This window comes from Zootoca vivipara, chromosome 7 (genome assembly GCF_965207765.1).
Source record: "Zootoca vivipara chromosome 7, rZooViv2.hap1.1, whole genome shotgun sequence".
NCBI classification, from domain to species: Eukaryota; Metazoa; Chordata; class Lepidosauria; order Squamata; family Lacertidae; genus Zootoca; species Zootoca vivipara.
The window spans coordinates 42,828,878-42,842,306 of NC_142590.1; the positions used below are offsets into that span (position 1 = coordinate 42,828,878).

The window sequence follows — 13,429 nt, forward strand, 5'->3', positions numbered from 1 at the left end:
TTATTTTATTTTTATTTTTTATTTTTTTTAAAAAAGCGGGGGTTGGGGTGGAGAGAAAGACAACAACTTGAGAAGAATGTGCTGGATCAGGCCAATGATGCATCTGGTGTCCAGCATCGTGTTCTCACAGCGGCCAACCAGATGTGTGTGTGGAAATCTGCAATTTGTGTGGTGGGAAAATGGTGACACACTAGTTTGCAGTTTGGACTGGTGGAATGGAGGAGAGATCCAGTTTGATCATAAGCATGCTTGCTCAGGAACAAGTCCCACTGTATCCAGTGCAAGTGATGTGCAACTAGCTAAACCAAGCATGCTATCTCTGGCAAATGCGGCCAGATTCAGACCCTGCCAAAGGAAACCCTGACCTGCTTTTTGCAGAAAGGCATGTGCATAGTGATGTTCACCTTCTTCATTCTGTAGGGGCTGCAGAGCTAGTAGAATGCCAAGTGGCAAGACCATTGTACTAGTGGAGGAATTTTGCTCCTGATAATCACTGAAGCCATGCACACTTAAAATGCATATTATTTTTCTCCATTTGAATCCAAGAAAATGCATCAAGATATTCTATTTCCTAAGAAAGATGATAGGATATGGATTGTGGCTAACGTCACATGTTTGCTGCTTTCCATACCAGTGGTGGGAACACACTGGATGCAGAGTAAATGGGATGGTGTACACACAGCCTCATTCAATGATCGGGTACAGAATAGCAGGGGAGACTGGACTATGAGATGGTTGCTTTAACATCTCTCTTATGATATGGTCTGAAGGTACACAAGGAAGGTACACCTTACTGAAGCTTAGCAGAGTTGATCTGTACTTGGATGGGGACTTTACCCATGGCCAGCACCAGAAGGGGGGCAGTGGGGTATGGGCCAAAGAAAGAGCCCCCTTTCTTTTTTTCTGGGCTCTTTCCAAACCATTAACGAGGTGCTGGAAAGTCAAGATGCAGTTCTGGGAGCTGCATAACAACCTGATGCACGATGGAGCAAAGAGGCGGCAAGTAAAAACAATCTTGTCCCTCCTTAAGTTGCTAAAATGAGCCGGAATTGCTCTATTTGCATATCTGCTGGCGCATGGCAACCCTCCAATTAATGGGCTTGATCATCTACCAGGCTTATTACCCAGGAGGGAGGCGTGCCCAAATACACGATTTCACATTTTGCCTTCCTGCATTCCTCAGAGAAGGAACAAGTCCACGGAGCCTCCGCTTACAGCAAACAAATCAAGGTGCTGATCAGCAAAGTCGCTTCCCTGCACCACCGAAATGAATCCTGTTCTGGCTGTGACCTTTTGCCTCTTGGTCGCTTTGGAACCTGTGAACTGCCAAAGAGGTAACAGATTTCTTTTTGGGCAGGTGCTGATTCTTCTTCACCTTTCGCAGCTGATATTTTACCTCTTTTGTTTTGACGTTTATTCTGCTTCTGCAGTATATACTTGAATTTATGCCCTAAGTTTGTTTGCTTTCTATTATAACAATTATGACACCAGGAAACCAACACCAGCATTGCTTAATGCTAGTCGTGGTTATTTGGACAAAATCTTTCATTGCTACATTCACTGGCCTGCTTTATTTCCTCCTTCATCATAGGGTTTTAATTTTTCAAAAAAATCTGAATGTGCACAGCTGTCTATTCACCAATATTCCCCTCATCCTATCTCTTTCAATCTCTTTCATCCAGCCTTCTCCTTGACTGTAGAAAAATAGAATTTGCAGAGTTGTCTTCCCTTCCTTTAGCTTACCACTGAATTTCCACAGCCAGCCTCCACTCCACTGGAGTTTGGGGAAGCTGCTGGGGCACAACAGACCATGACTTCTGGGCAGGCATGAGCTAAGATGTCTCTGTTAAGTAAACCCCAAAGAACCGTGGTTGTCCAGCATGAACTAATGAAGTAACACAGGAGCATTCAGAAAGCCTTATGTCCTTGGGGATGGTCTGAGGAGGGCACATGATGCAGCTACCTGCTGAACATAAGCATCAGTTGCAGCCAGTGGATCATGGGGGGCAGAGCTGCAAAGCCACCCTCCCAACACTGGGTTCACAATAGTTGGGCTGGGGTGGAGCAGGGTGATGGTAAGGTCAGAGCTGCTGCAGGTCTGCAGCACAGCATTGGGAGTGCCAGTTAGTTCCACTGCCACGGTTGTTTGATCACTTGCTCCGTGCATTTGTCAAGCAAGCTGAATCTCCAGGGGTGAGGCTCCTTTGCGACACAGGTGAACAATACGCCACCAATGCTTGTCCTCTTCACCCATGCCTGACCTCCTTGACACCTTTGAATGGCAGCACCCTGCATATTAAGTGCAAAATTAAGATGGGAGGGATTTTTAAAAAACCAAAAACCTGCAGGATGAGTATTCTCAACATCAACGTAGGCAGATTTCTGTCCACTTCTATTTTGAGTGGAATGTAAGGATCCCTGCAAATACTTCTGAGGGAAAAAAGAAATCTGCAGGTATGTTCCACCTGACCATGAAAGCTCTCTTCTTTCCAGCTCTGATGCATATGTGGGCTCCTTTGGGAGGAAAGGTGGGATACAGAATTAATCAACAAATAAATGCATGAACTATCCATATGCAAATCAAGAAGGATGCCACACACTATAAAAGATGTAAGCCAGAAACATCAACAGCAATTATGTATGAAAACTTTTTGCAGACGCCATGTCCTGTCCAATGAAACGGCTAGAATGAAGCTGTGGAGTAAGACAGCTTGCGCTGAACACAGCCAGGCTGCAGTCTTTGAGCAGGATGTGTCCAAGCAGCAGTTTCCCATGCAGCTGGCTGGCTGTGTGGTTGGGCTCCAAACTGGAAAGACAGGGTGTTTTCCTGCTACAAAGAATTGCAAGATTGCACAGGTTGTGGCTCATTAGTGCTTCTACAATCTAATAGTCAGACTATGTTGCCCATGCTGGCCTTGGCAGGGCTTCAAAAGTCCTCTTTGGCTGGGAGGAATTCGGCACAGATTCAGTGCTAAAGCAGCACATCATATAGCTTTGTTTATTGCACTCTTTCACCTACTACTTTCATCACGAAGGAGGGCTTCACATTCTTTGCCTTGTAAATGCTGTTTCATTGAGTAGGTGGGCTGACAGGACTAAAAGTGCCAACCCTTAAAAGGACTATTTACCTGTGTGCACTAATCAAGTAGAAGGCAGGTAGCTGCAGAGCCCATGCTGCAGGGCACATGGTAGAGCTGTCATTCTCTGGTTTGCAACTCAAGACGTTTTTCAGCTGTATTTTTGCTAGAGTTGTGCTAAATTTACAAAAGGTTATTTTTAAAAATAAATAAATGAGACAGTCTATCACAAATGGCATTTCATTATTTTCACCCTCCCTTCATCATGGCATTTCTGTGACTTTTGTATTGTATGATCCATTCCAGTTAGGGATCACACTGTGACATGATGACACCATGGTGCCACATAGCCAATCAGCTTCAGCTACAGAACAGTGTTACTGAGAGCAAATGGATCCCTCTTACTGTCCTTACTCAGAAGGGGGCAGGGGATGTTTTCCTGTTGCACAGATTGCTCAGGAACACCCCCTGTCCTGCTCTACCATGATGTCAGTTTCATTCATAGCATCACCAGGAAAGCACACAGCAAATTCTCAGTTTCTAATCAGACCGAGTTGCACATAACTAGTTTGGGGAAATGTGGGTGGGCATGCCCATGTAGATGTTGATGCATTCTAAATGCATTCTCCACCAGCATTCTGGTCTGTTGCACATGACTGGGAGCAGCCGCCGAGACCACATAACACCGGTCTTGAAAGACCTACATTGGCTCCCAGTATGTTTCCGAGCACAATTCAAAGTGTTGGTGCTGACCTTTAAAGCCCTAAATGGCCTCGGTCCAGTATACCTGAAGGAGCGTCTCCACCTCCATCATTCTGCTTGGACACTGAGGTCCAGCACCTAGGGCCTTCTGGCGGTTCCCTCGTTGCGAGAAGCCAAGTTGCAGGGAACTAGGCAGAGGGCCTTCTCAGTGGTGGCGCCTGCCCTGTGGAACGCCCTCCCAACAGACGTCAAAAAGGAAAACAACTACCAGACTTTTAGATGACATCTGAAGGCAGCCCTGTTCAGGGAGGCTTTTAATGTTTAATAGATTGTTATGTTTTATTCTTCTGTTGGAAGCCGCCCAGAGTGGCTGGGGAGACCCAGCCAGATGGGCGGGGTATAAATAATAATAATAATAATAATATATTATTATTATTATTATTATTATTAGGTTAATGTAGTAAAATATAATATTTAAGATAACCTGACTCAAACCATTCAAAGATGATCAGCAGCACTATCAATTGAGCCTGGGCGGGGTATAAATAATAAATTATTATTATTATTATTATTATTATTATTATTATTATTATTATTATTATTATTGTCTGGGCGAGAGAAAGGAATTCTGGATTTGCTTTGCCAATGGCGACATGTTCCTCATCTTTCTAGGCAGCCACCCCTCACAGGTAGTTTGACACCCTTTCCCAAAGATATGTGGGAAATAGCCAAAAAGTGGGCTTGATTCACAATAAACTTTCATAAAAGCACCCCTCATTTCTGTTCTATATTTCCTCCTGCCCAAGAAATCTTTTCCTATTGTAATCAATGAGACCTAATGCCCTCCCTGTTTTCTGTTTTCCTCATGTTTGTCTGCTGCTACCTTGGGACATTGTGGGAAAAGTAAATGGTGGGTTGGGAAAGGGGCAGGTTATCCAGGACTGGCATCAGTAGCGAGTCCACAGCTGCCCAAGGATACCAGGTGCTGACACTAACCTGGTACCTTCTGCCAGTCACATAGCTGTTAAACGTATATGAGCTCTGCTAGAAGCTGGCAATCCTGCCACTGCCTCCCCAGGGCCATCTCAAGCATGTCGGGTGCCCTGGCGCTGTGGTGCGGAGATTGCTCCGGTGCCCCCGCCCTGGTGGGCAGGCGCAGCACACAGCATGGCTTCCATGCTACTTTGCCACGCAGTGCCCCCCTGCCAGCCCGGTGCCACCCAGCCTACCCCCTAGAGCTGGCCTTGTGCTTCCCTTTAGGTGCATTTACTCAAAACCCAGTTGTTGTCCTACAAGCACCTCTGTCACAGTGCACCTTTTCCTTTCCTGTTGAACATTATCTAGACATTAATGGATGATCTGTTAGAATTGTTGGGAGACAAAACAAGAGGGTAGGATTTCTATAGGATGATGGTGAGTGATGAATGCCTCCAATGCCCTTGGATTTAATTCCAATTCTATAATTCTGCATATGGTGCCCAGATGCCAAGGAGAAGAGCTTTCTTTTTTGCAGTGCATGTGTCAGTCAGAGGGCAGAATGATGTTCTTCTACTTTCTAAAGGAAGGCAAGTTGTAAAACGGCAGGAGAGACCTTTGGACTGTCTTTCATCAGCTGCTGTAGTCCAGCATTAACCAAGGGAGAACACCAGTCCTCACGTAGCCCTGTTTGGAGAATTCCACAGATGTTTGAGGACTACTGAGAAACTAGGCTCCTAGAATCTGATTTCAAACATGGGAGGGGAGGCCTTTGCCACTTTAGAAGGTATTGACTTAACTGAGCATTCAAAGCCCAGTGGTTCCAAACTGAGGAGAGTCAAGTGAGTTCTGTAAGAAGATGTTTGCAAATTTTAGTTTCAGTTGAACATTCCAGCCTGGGAACATTGGGCCCACTTTTGACAGGTCTATTGTGTACCAAGTCACCATCCTCCTCTTCAGAATGACCTAACAATTAGTGACAGATTACAGCATGAGGAGAACACAGTCTGGTTTCTATTCAGGGTGAGACAAAAGGTTGGACATTTTCTGTTCCAGGAAAGGGGTTTTGAGAGGGCACCAAAACATGAATGGGCTGGGACAGTTAGTCATAAGAAGCTTACGAAAGGGCCACCCGCCCTCTTAGAGAAGAAAGTGTTTGTCAACACTGGCAGGGCCGCTTTTACCGTAACACGGAATGCAAAGCACTTCCTTTTGGCAGAGAATTCTAGAGGAGGGATTACTTCCCTGCCTCCAATCTTTTTATTTTCCTTCTGTGGCTGGATGGCTGCTTACCTGGGATATTGTAGTTGTATCCTACAACACTGGCCTCATCTGCATGAACAATCATGGGGTGGAAATCAACTTTGAGCTCTGGTGAATGTTCCAAATGTGCAAGCATTGCAGCTTGCCAGGCTGAATGATCTGCCCTCTCTTTCCCCCGTGTGCTATTCTGGGAGATTCTCCCAACACCCTTTAGCCAATTTCGGGGGGCACACATAGGGAAGAGAGGACAAGCCTGTTGCTCAAGCAGTGCTTCTGATGATGGGTCTTGTTAGATGAATCTCACCCACAGCTTCCTCCAAAGACTGCTGGGAACTGTAGTTTGTTAAGGGTGATGAGAGTTGTTTGGAGACACCTAGTCACAAAGCTATAGTTCCCTGGGAAGAGGAATTGGCTACTAAACCACTCCGAGAACTGTAGCTCTGTGAGGGGAATAGGGCTTCCTAACAACTCTCAGCAACTTTAAGAAACTGCAGTTCCAAGGATTGGGAATTGGTATGGTGTTGTTTTAAACGCATAGAGCAGATGGGGCCATGGGAGATGCAGTGTTCACCCATTGTTCAGCCCGGACACTGAGATCCAGCGCCGAGGACCTTCTGGCGGTTCCCTCATTGCGAGAAGTGAGATTACAGGGAACCAGACAGAGGGCCTTCTGGGTAGTGGCACCCGCCCTGTGGAATGCCCTCCCACCAGATGTCAAGGCAATAAACAACTATTTTTCATTTAGAAGACAACTGAAGGTGGCCCTGTTTAGGGAAGTGTTTAATGTTTGATGCTGTACTGTTTTTAATATTCGGTTGGAAGCCGCCCAGAGTGGCTGGGGAGACTCAGCCAGATGGGCGGGGTACAAATAATAAATTATCATCATCATCATCTCGGTAGTGGCACCCGCCCTGTGGAACGCCCTTCCATCAAATCTCAAGGAAATAACAGCTATCCTATTTTTAAAAGACATCTGAAGGCAGCCCTTTTTAGGGACACTTTTAATATTTAATGCTGTACTGTTTTAATACTCGATTGGGAGCCGCCCAGAGTGGCTGGGGAGACTCAGCCAGATGGGCGGGGTACAAATAATAAATTATGATATCATCATCATCATCATCATCATCATCACAACACTAGATTAGATGACCTTTAAGGTAACTTCTATGATTTATTTATGTGAAAGAATTTCTAATGGCTAACACTGAAGGCCATCCAGGATTGTTTTTTTTTAAAAGTAGATTTTGCTCCTGCACAAATTCCCCCACAAGGCACTTCACACTGAAAGTGAAGAAAAGCCAAATGAACACAAAGTATGCTGGGGTCCTCGCTTGCACTCTGCGTTGGTGCTGCCCCACCCTCAGGCAGCAAGTGCTGAAGCAAGATTCAACTGCCCATCAACTGTTTCTGTGCATGGAGTTGATGGGGGCAACCTTGTCCTTCATCTTAATCAACAAAATACCTTGGGTCAGCCTGACTCTTACATACTTAAATCGGTGTGTCTGTGTGTGTGTGTAAATTTGGCTTTCCCCATGGAAGTTTGACCCAAGAGAATTTTATTTACCCCACCCCCATAAATGCTTTTAGTTCTACTTAATATCAGAACTATTGGGGGGAAGGCTGGGGAGGGGGGAAGAACAAACACCCCACAGGTTGATTCAGAATAAATAACCAGATTCTTGATGAGCTTGATACCTGGTGGGAGATGAGACATGCCTGCTTTCTGAGAGAGCTCTGCCAGCTTAGAATATGGAATGCATGTTGCCACTGCATTCACCATATTCAATTGCCTGGGGGCTTGTCTAGGGTGTGAAAATATAACAAGGGGAGGAAATGCGTCTGTGGCAGATGAAGCATAGATTGCAATCTTTTTGATTTATGCACATGTACTGCTATTTAGATACTGCTACTTCTAATTTATTTGATTAGGCAGCAGCAGTAAGTTTGTCACTAAACAGAAATGGACCCTGATAAATTACAGCTGGGAACATAAGAAGCTGCATTATAGCAAGCCAGGCCAGTGGTCTGTCTAGCTCAGTATTGCCTACACTGGAAATGGGGAGTCTCTTTCAACCCAGGGGACACATTTCTTTCTGGCCAACCTTGCAGGGCCCACATGGTGAGTGAGGATTTAAAAGTGGTTTGGGCAAATTCATGCAGGACAAGGTTAGCAACGCCTCCTAACCATAATGCCTATGCTCTGCCTTCATGGTTGGAGGCTGGAGTGCTTCTGAAGACCAGTTGCTGGAAGCCGTGGGAGAGGAGAGGGACGTTGTGCTCAAGGATTTCACACAGGAGGGTGGAACACAGGGCTGGTGAGGGAGATGGCCTGGGGAGAGTCCTGAAGGCCAGAGAAAGAGGTCCAGAGGGCCACCTTGGTCCTGAGGTTTCCAACCCCCTACTCTACACTGGCTGGCAGGGACTCTGCATAGTTTCAGATCTTGCTAGAGGTGACAGTAATTGTAGGCTACTAAGGATCTTCTGCATGCAGAACAGACGCTCCTTCAGTCAACTATGAACTCTTCCCACCAAGTTGGTGAGCATAGTGATGCATGCCTAATACAGAACTGGCTAGACTTCCAGTACTGGGCGCCACAATGAACTTGTTTTAATCCCTTTTCTTGACAGTTCAGCGAAGCCTTCAGCCATGGGTGCAGGGCACCATTGCAGTTACTGTCTTCTTGGTTTTGGCTATGGTTGCCTTTGTTGTCAATCGGTTATGGTGCCAGGAAAACGAGTAAGTACCACCACCACCAGCATTATTCCAGCCAAAGATGGTTGTATGGCTTCTGTGTTGATGCAACCATTCTGTATCAGGCTGCTTTGCGACCAAATGAGATGCGATGTCAGTAGATACCTGACTGGATTGCACCCTTTTAAAAACATGTAAAAGCAGGTGCTTTTACCTTCCCCCCCCCCACAAAAAAGTTGTGTTGGGACTGCAGTGCTGGTGGAGTAGGGTTAAAATCTTCCTTCTACTGTCTGTCCCCACTATGTTTAAATCACACCAACATGTATATTGGCTCCTGTCAGAGGTTTTTGCGGCTACTCTTGAGTAACGATGCTCCACGCCTGCTTGTCTTAAGGTGTTTATTATGGTGCATTCTATTTACAGTGCAAAGTCTATGGAAAACATGTCTGCTTAGTCTGAGTCAGAACCTCGCAGTGGCTTCTTTCTGTTTTGTGCCCAACAGAACAGTTTGGGAACCCCAAAGCGCCTCCCCCTTGTCCTACGGGGTGCCGTTCGCCTCAATTCAGGCATTGGGGGGGCATCCTTCTGACTGCTTTCCCTTCATTTCCTCCCCCTCTGCCTCCCTCTCTACTCGGAGATGAGGCTCTTTGACACTGCTGGAGCCTTGTCCCTCACTCTCTGCTTTCTGCCTCCTGTAATCTGATCCACTGCTGGACCTACTGCTCTGAGAGGAACTCGATCTAATGAGTGGAGGCTGTTCCCTATAAGCCTTCCCCCTTACAGCTCCTTTGGGAAGAAGAATGGGACAAAAAGTTAATAAATAAATAATAGTCAAATGTTTCCTTCCTTACCAGTCTGTCTGTATACTGAGATATTCTTCTGATACTTTTCTTCAGTAGCCCATGGCATCCAAGCTGAGGTGGGCAGTTATGTACTTTCAAGTGATGGCCCCTGGCCTGTGAGATGCCCTCCCCAGAGATGGAAAAACCCTTTCTACTTTGCAAGCCTCTTTAACCTCGATAAACCTGATGTGTTCTTATATTGATGATAGTGTGTTTTCATTGCTGTGCATTATTTTGATAGCTGCTGGACTTTTATTGTTGTTTATCATTATTTTATTATAATGGGGATGCTTTGGGGTCCTGAAGGTACAGGTTATAAAGCTAAGAGAGAAAGAGAGAGAGAGAGAAGGGAAGAAAGAAAGAAAGAAAGAAAGAAAGAAAGAAAGAAAGAAAGAAAGAAAGAAAGAAAGAAAGAGGCATTCAAGTGTAGGACCTGTGTGTTTGAATTGTACACAAGACCTACCCTCCATCTGATTATTTCCACAGTGATTCCTTTGAGGAGAAAAACAAAGCATTCTCCCTGAGCAGCACTAAAGAAGAGATGCCCATTTCAAATGGGTCAGAAGGGAGGTATTCAACAACTGCAGCAGACTTCAGGTTAGTTTCATATTTATATATTTCAAAAAAGCATAACTAACTAAAAGTGGGATTCAGATTACTCCTGCCCCACATTTACAGATTGCATGAGGAGAGGCCACAGGGTCACAAAAGCTAACTCCTCCTCCACCAATGCATGCAGCAGCCACACCCTCTCTCTCCACCTGTACATTTTGACAGCATGTGAAAGAGCTCTATGCACCTGCTCATCCCCTTCCATTTGCATGCAGGCTTTCCATAGCAGACCATGCTCACGGCAGTTCACGGCATCAGTAAGCCTGCATAATTTACTCACAGTTACAAGAGGTAATGTCTTGCGAATAGACATGGAAAGCTGGCCTCTAAAAATGCTCCCCACCTTTCCCATTCTCATCGTGCTGCTGAAATCTCTCCACTGATCCTAATTATGACCCTCCTGGCTCACTTCTGAGCACCTCCTTGGTGTTAACAACTTTCCTTTCCCTTAGCTGCACGAGGCCACATTTGTTCCCTTGCACCTAGTGTGGTGCCATAGCATGCATCCCAGACACAAGGAGTCCTGGGAAACCCAGGATGTTTCCCAGGGTCTCTAGTGTCTGGGATACTAAGGGACCGCCTTCCCCTACACAGACCCAGTAATCATTAAGCTCATCAGAGGAAACCTTGCAAATAACACTGTGTCTTACTGAGTGTCATGTGGCAAGTGGAAGTGGCTCTCCTCATGCTGGTGTCTGCTTCTGAACATCCTCCCCACTATTATTCAGAAGACACAGGCTTCCACTGTTTAGTAAAAGCTTATTTGTTGTTCAGGCTTTCTTGGAACTCTAGCACTGTCCCCTTCTGCCCTATTATCTCTGTGTTGGTTTAATATGTATTTTACTTCTGCAAACCACTCTGAGAGTTCTTTTAATATAACATTATGTTTAAAAAAATCCCCATGTGTCACTGCTTTGTCTTTCAAAACTGTGGCCTCCTCCACTCTGCAAATCTGAAACAGCTCTGTAATCTTTAATCCATGTTGCCTTTCCCAATAACAAATCACCACACCTTTCCTCAGTCTCTTGTTTCCTTGACATGTGGCCCCGCCAGTTTCAAGAACATGGAAGGAAAGCACACTTATTTTCTCTCCCTTTGTAACCTGACTCCATTGGTTGACTCTGGACATCTGAAAAGAGTTTGAATAGCTTGGGGTGCAATAGAGGTGCCGTCCCACACTGGAAGTGGAATCCCAAAATGCATTGCTTGGCCTATGAGCCTCTTGTTTGACAGCCCTGCATTAGCACCAATGCTTCTAAAAAAGGATGGGCGTGCATAGCCACCCTTACTGCATCTGTGCATCAGATTTCAATTTCTTGAAACAGATGCTTCAAACATCATGACTCTGACCTGAAATGTAACAGTTACTTCAAGGGTTCAAATCCCTGCTCTGCTAGAAAACTTAACTGTGTGAACTTGGGTTAGCTGGGATATTTCAGCCTGACTGACTGCACAACATTAGGATAAAAATAAGGAAGAAGAACCATTTGTACTCTGCCATTCCCCTTAGAAGCTAGGCATGATGCAATGAAGCATATAAATAATATGTATTTTCTGTCCCTTAATATTTCAGGAGTGAAGAAGGCCCCCATGTTTATGAAAACAAAGTCGAGCTTGAGTGCAGAAACACAACTGAGGGTCATAGTGAAAACAATATTCAAGTTCTTACCACTTGCATGTAGCATCTTCATCCCCACCACCCTCACTTCCTATCCTACCCCTATTATAGACTCCATACAAGAGACCAGTTCTGCACATCAGTTATTGTGCATGCATTGAATCACTTTGCTAAAAGGCATTGGCTGCTGGCTGAGTGAAGCCTATGTTTCATTTCTTTTTATTTTAAAACCTTTCCACACCAGATTTCATGTTGCTGTTATAGTCCTGTGTTCAGTTTTGAGGTCATCTGTGCACCTCTCTTGGGGGGAATAAACTGGCACATCATGGTGAGTCCAACATCAGAACCTTTACCAAACCTGATTGTTAGTGTCGTCCCATAATCACCAGGGACATTCAGGGGCCCTGAAACCAAGTCTCCTGGATCTTCTGCCCCGCTCCCTTTTGAGCCCCACTCCCTGCAAAAAAACCACCCCACTTAGCTTACAGGGCACCTAGCTGTGCTGCAAAGTCATTCACCATCATAATCTGTGAAGACCTACAGGGTCCTCAGCCCAGAAGATCCTGCCTGGAAACCCTTAGAGCAAGGTAAGGGGCTGTGAAAACCAGTCTGAATTTGCATTTAACACATGCAGACTTCATACAGACATTTGCCCCAAGTCTTCTAAGTACCCAGCAATGCCCCTAAGATTATTTCTTCTTAGCAAGTATTGCTGTATTGCCATAGACAGCAAACACAGACCTCCTTGAAAGTCCTCTGTAGCCCACTGCTATGTCCCCCCTGGAAATTTCTTGGTGAGAAACTACCCTTTCTTCACAATAAAGCATCTACATGGGAACAGTATATAGGTATTATCAACTCAAGCCTGCAATGCTCCACCAGATTGCTTCATTTGATTCTTGCTCTGCTATGGAATTGCCACAAGGACACACCAGCTACTAGGGCATGAATAAAGCCGATGTGACTCAGATGCAAGCCTTAGATGTGAATCATCTGCTTTTCTTTCCATGTATGTATCAAATGAGCTGGAGGATTTGTTTCCCGCAAGTGAGTGTTGGCTGATACTTACTGAATAATTTTTTTTAAGCCAACAGTTTTTATTGTGGGAACAAAACCCCAGGTATAATTTTCCAATGTAAAATGGATCTCTGTGTGTATTTTTAATTGTTTAAATAATCAATAAAGATATTTTTAATTACAGTATGGGTGTTCGGCTAGCCACACCAGCTAGCCTGCAAAGCAGGATGTTACAAAATCCTATGTTTCAAAAGTTCGCAGAATTTCTTTCACCATTTCTTCCCCAGTGATTCAAACCCAAGCCCAAACCTATTCCTTCCTCAAAATGACTACAATGCTGGCAACTCTGCCAGATCATTGCTCTTTGGGTTGTCTCCAGGTTATCCCATAGTCTGGGTGGTTCTCTCTGCCTTAAGACCCAAGACCAGGCATCCCCAAACTTCGTCCCTCCAGATGTTTTGGACTACAATTCCCATCTTCCCTGACCATTGGTCCTGTTAGCTAGGGATCATGGGAGTTGTAGGCCAAAACATCTGGAGGGCCGCAGTTTGGGGATGCCTGCCCAAGACTCTGCTGGTGCCGGCCACTGCTTCTATCCTTGTGTGAAGCTGAAAGAGAGGGCATAGATGGA

At 45.3% G+C, this 13,429-nt stretch overlaps 1 protein-coding gene across 1 annotated transcript; it reads left to right on the forward strand.

Moving 5' to 3' along the window:
* The first annotated feature begins 1,157 nt into the window (after positions 1-1,157).
* On the forward strand, positions 1,158-12,981 carry PDZK1IP1 (PDZK1 interacting protein 1). The gene is made up of 4 exons (XM_035124061.3): positions 1,158-1,334; positions 8,646-8,754; positions 10,038-10,148; positions 11,737-12,981. The coding sequence occupies exons 1-4, from the start codon at positions 1,268-1,270 to the stop codon at positions 11,843-11,845; spliced, it is 396 nt and encodes a 131-aa protein (XP_034979952.2). The 5' UTR covers positions 1,158-1,267; the 3' UTR covers positions 11,846-12,981.
* The last annotated feature ends 448 nt before the right edge of the window (positions 12,982-13,429 follow it).

Coding starts and splice junctions, on each gene's coding strand:
- PDZK1IP1 (XM_035124061.3), top strand. CDS start 1,268: ATGAATCCTGTTCTGGCTGTGACCTTTTGCCTCTTGGTCGCTTTGGAA. Junction 8,755..10,037: donor TTATGGTGCCAGGAAAACGA/GTAAGTACCACC, acceptor TTATTTCCACAG/TGATTCCTTTGAGGAGAAAA. Junction 10,149..11,736: donor ACAACTGCAGCAGACTTCAG/GTTAGTTTCATA, acceptor TTAATATTTCAG/GAGTGAAGAAGGCCCCCATG.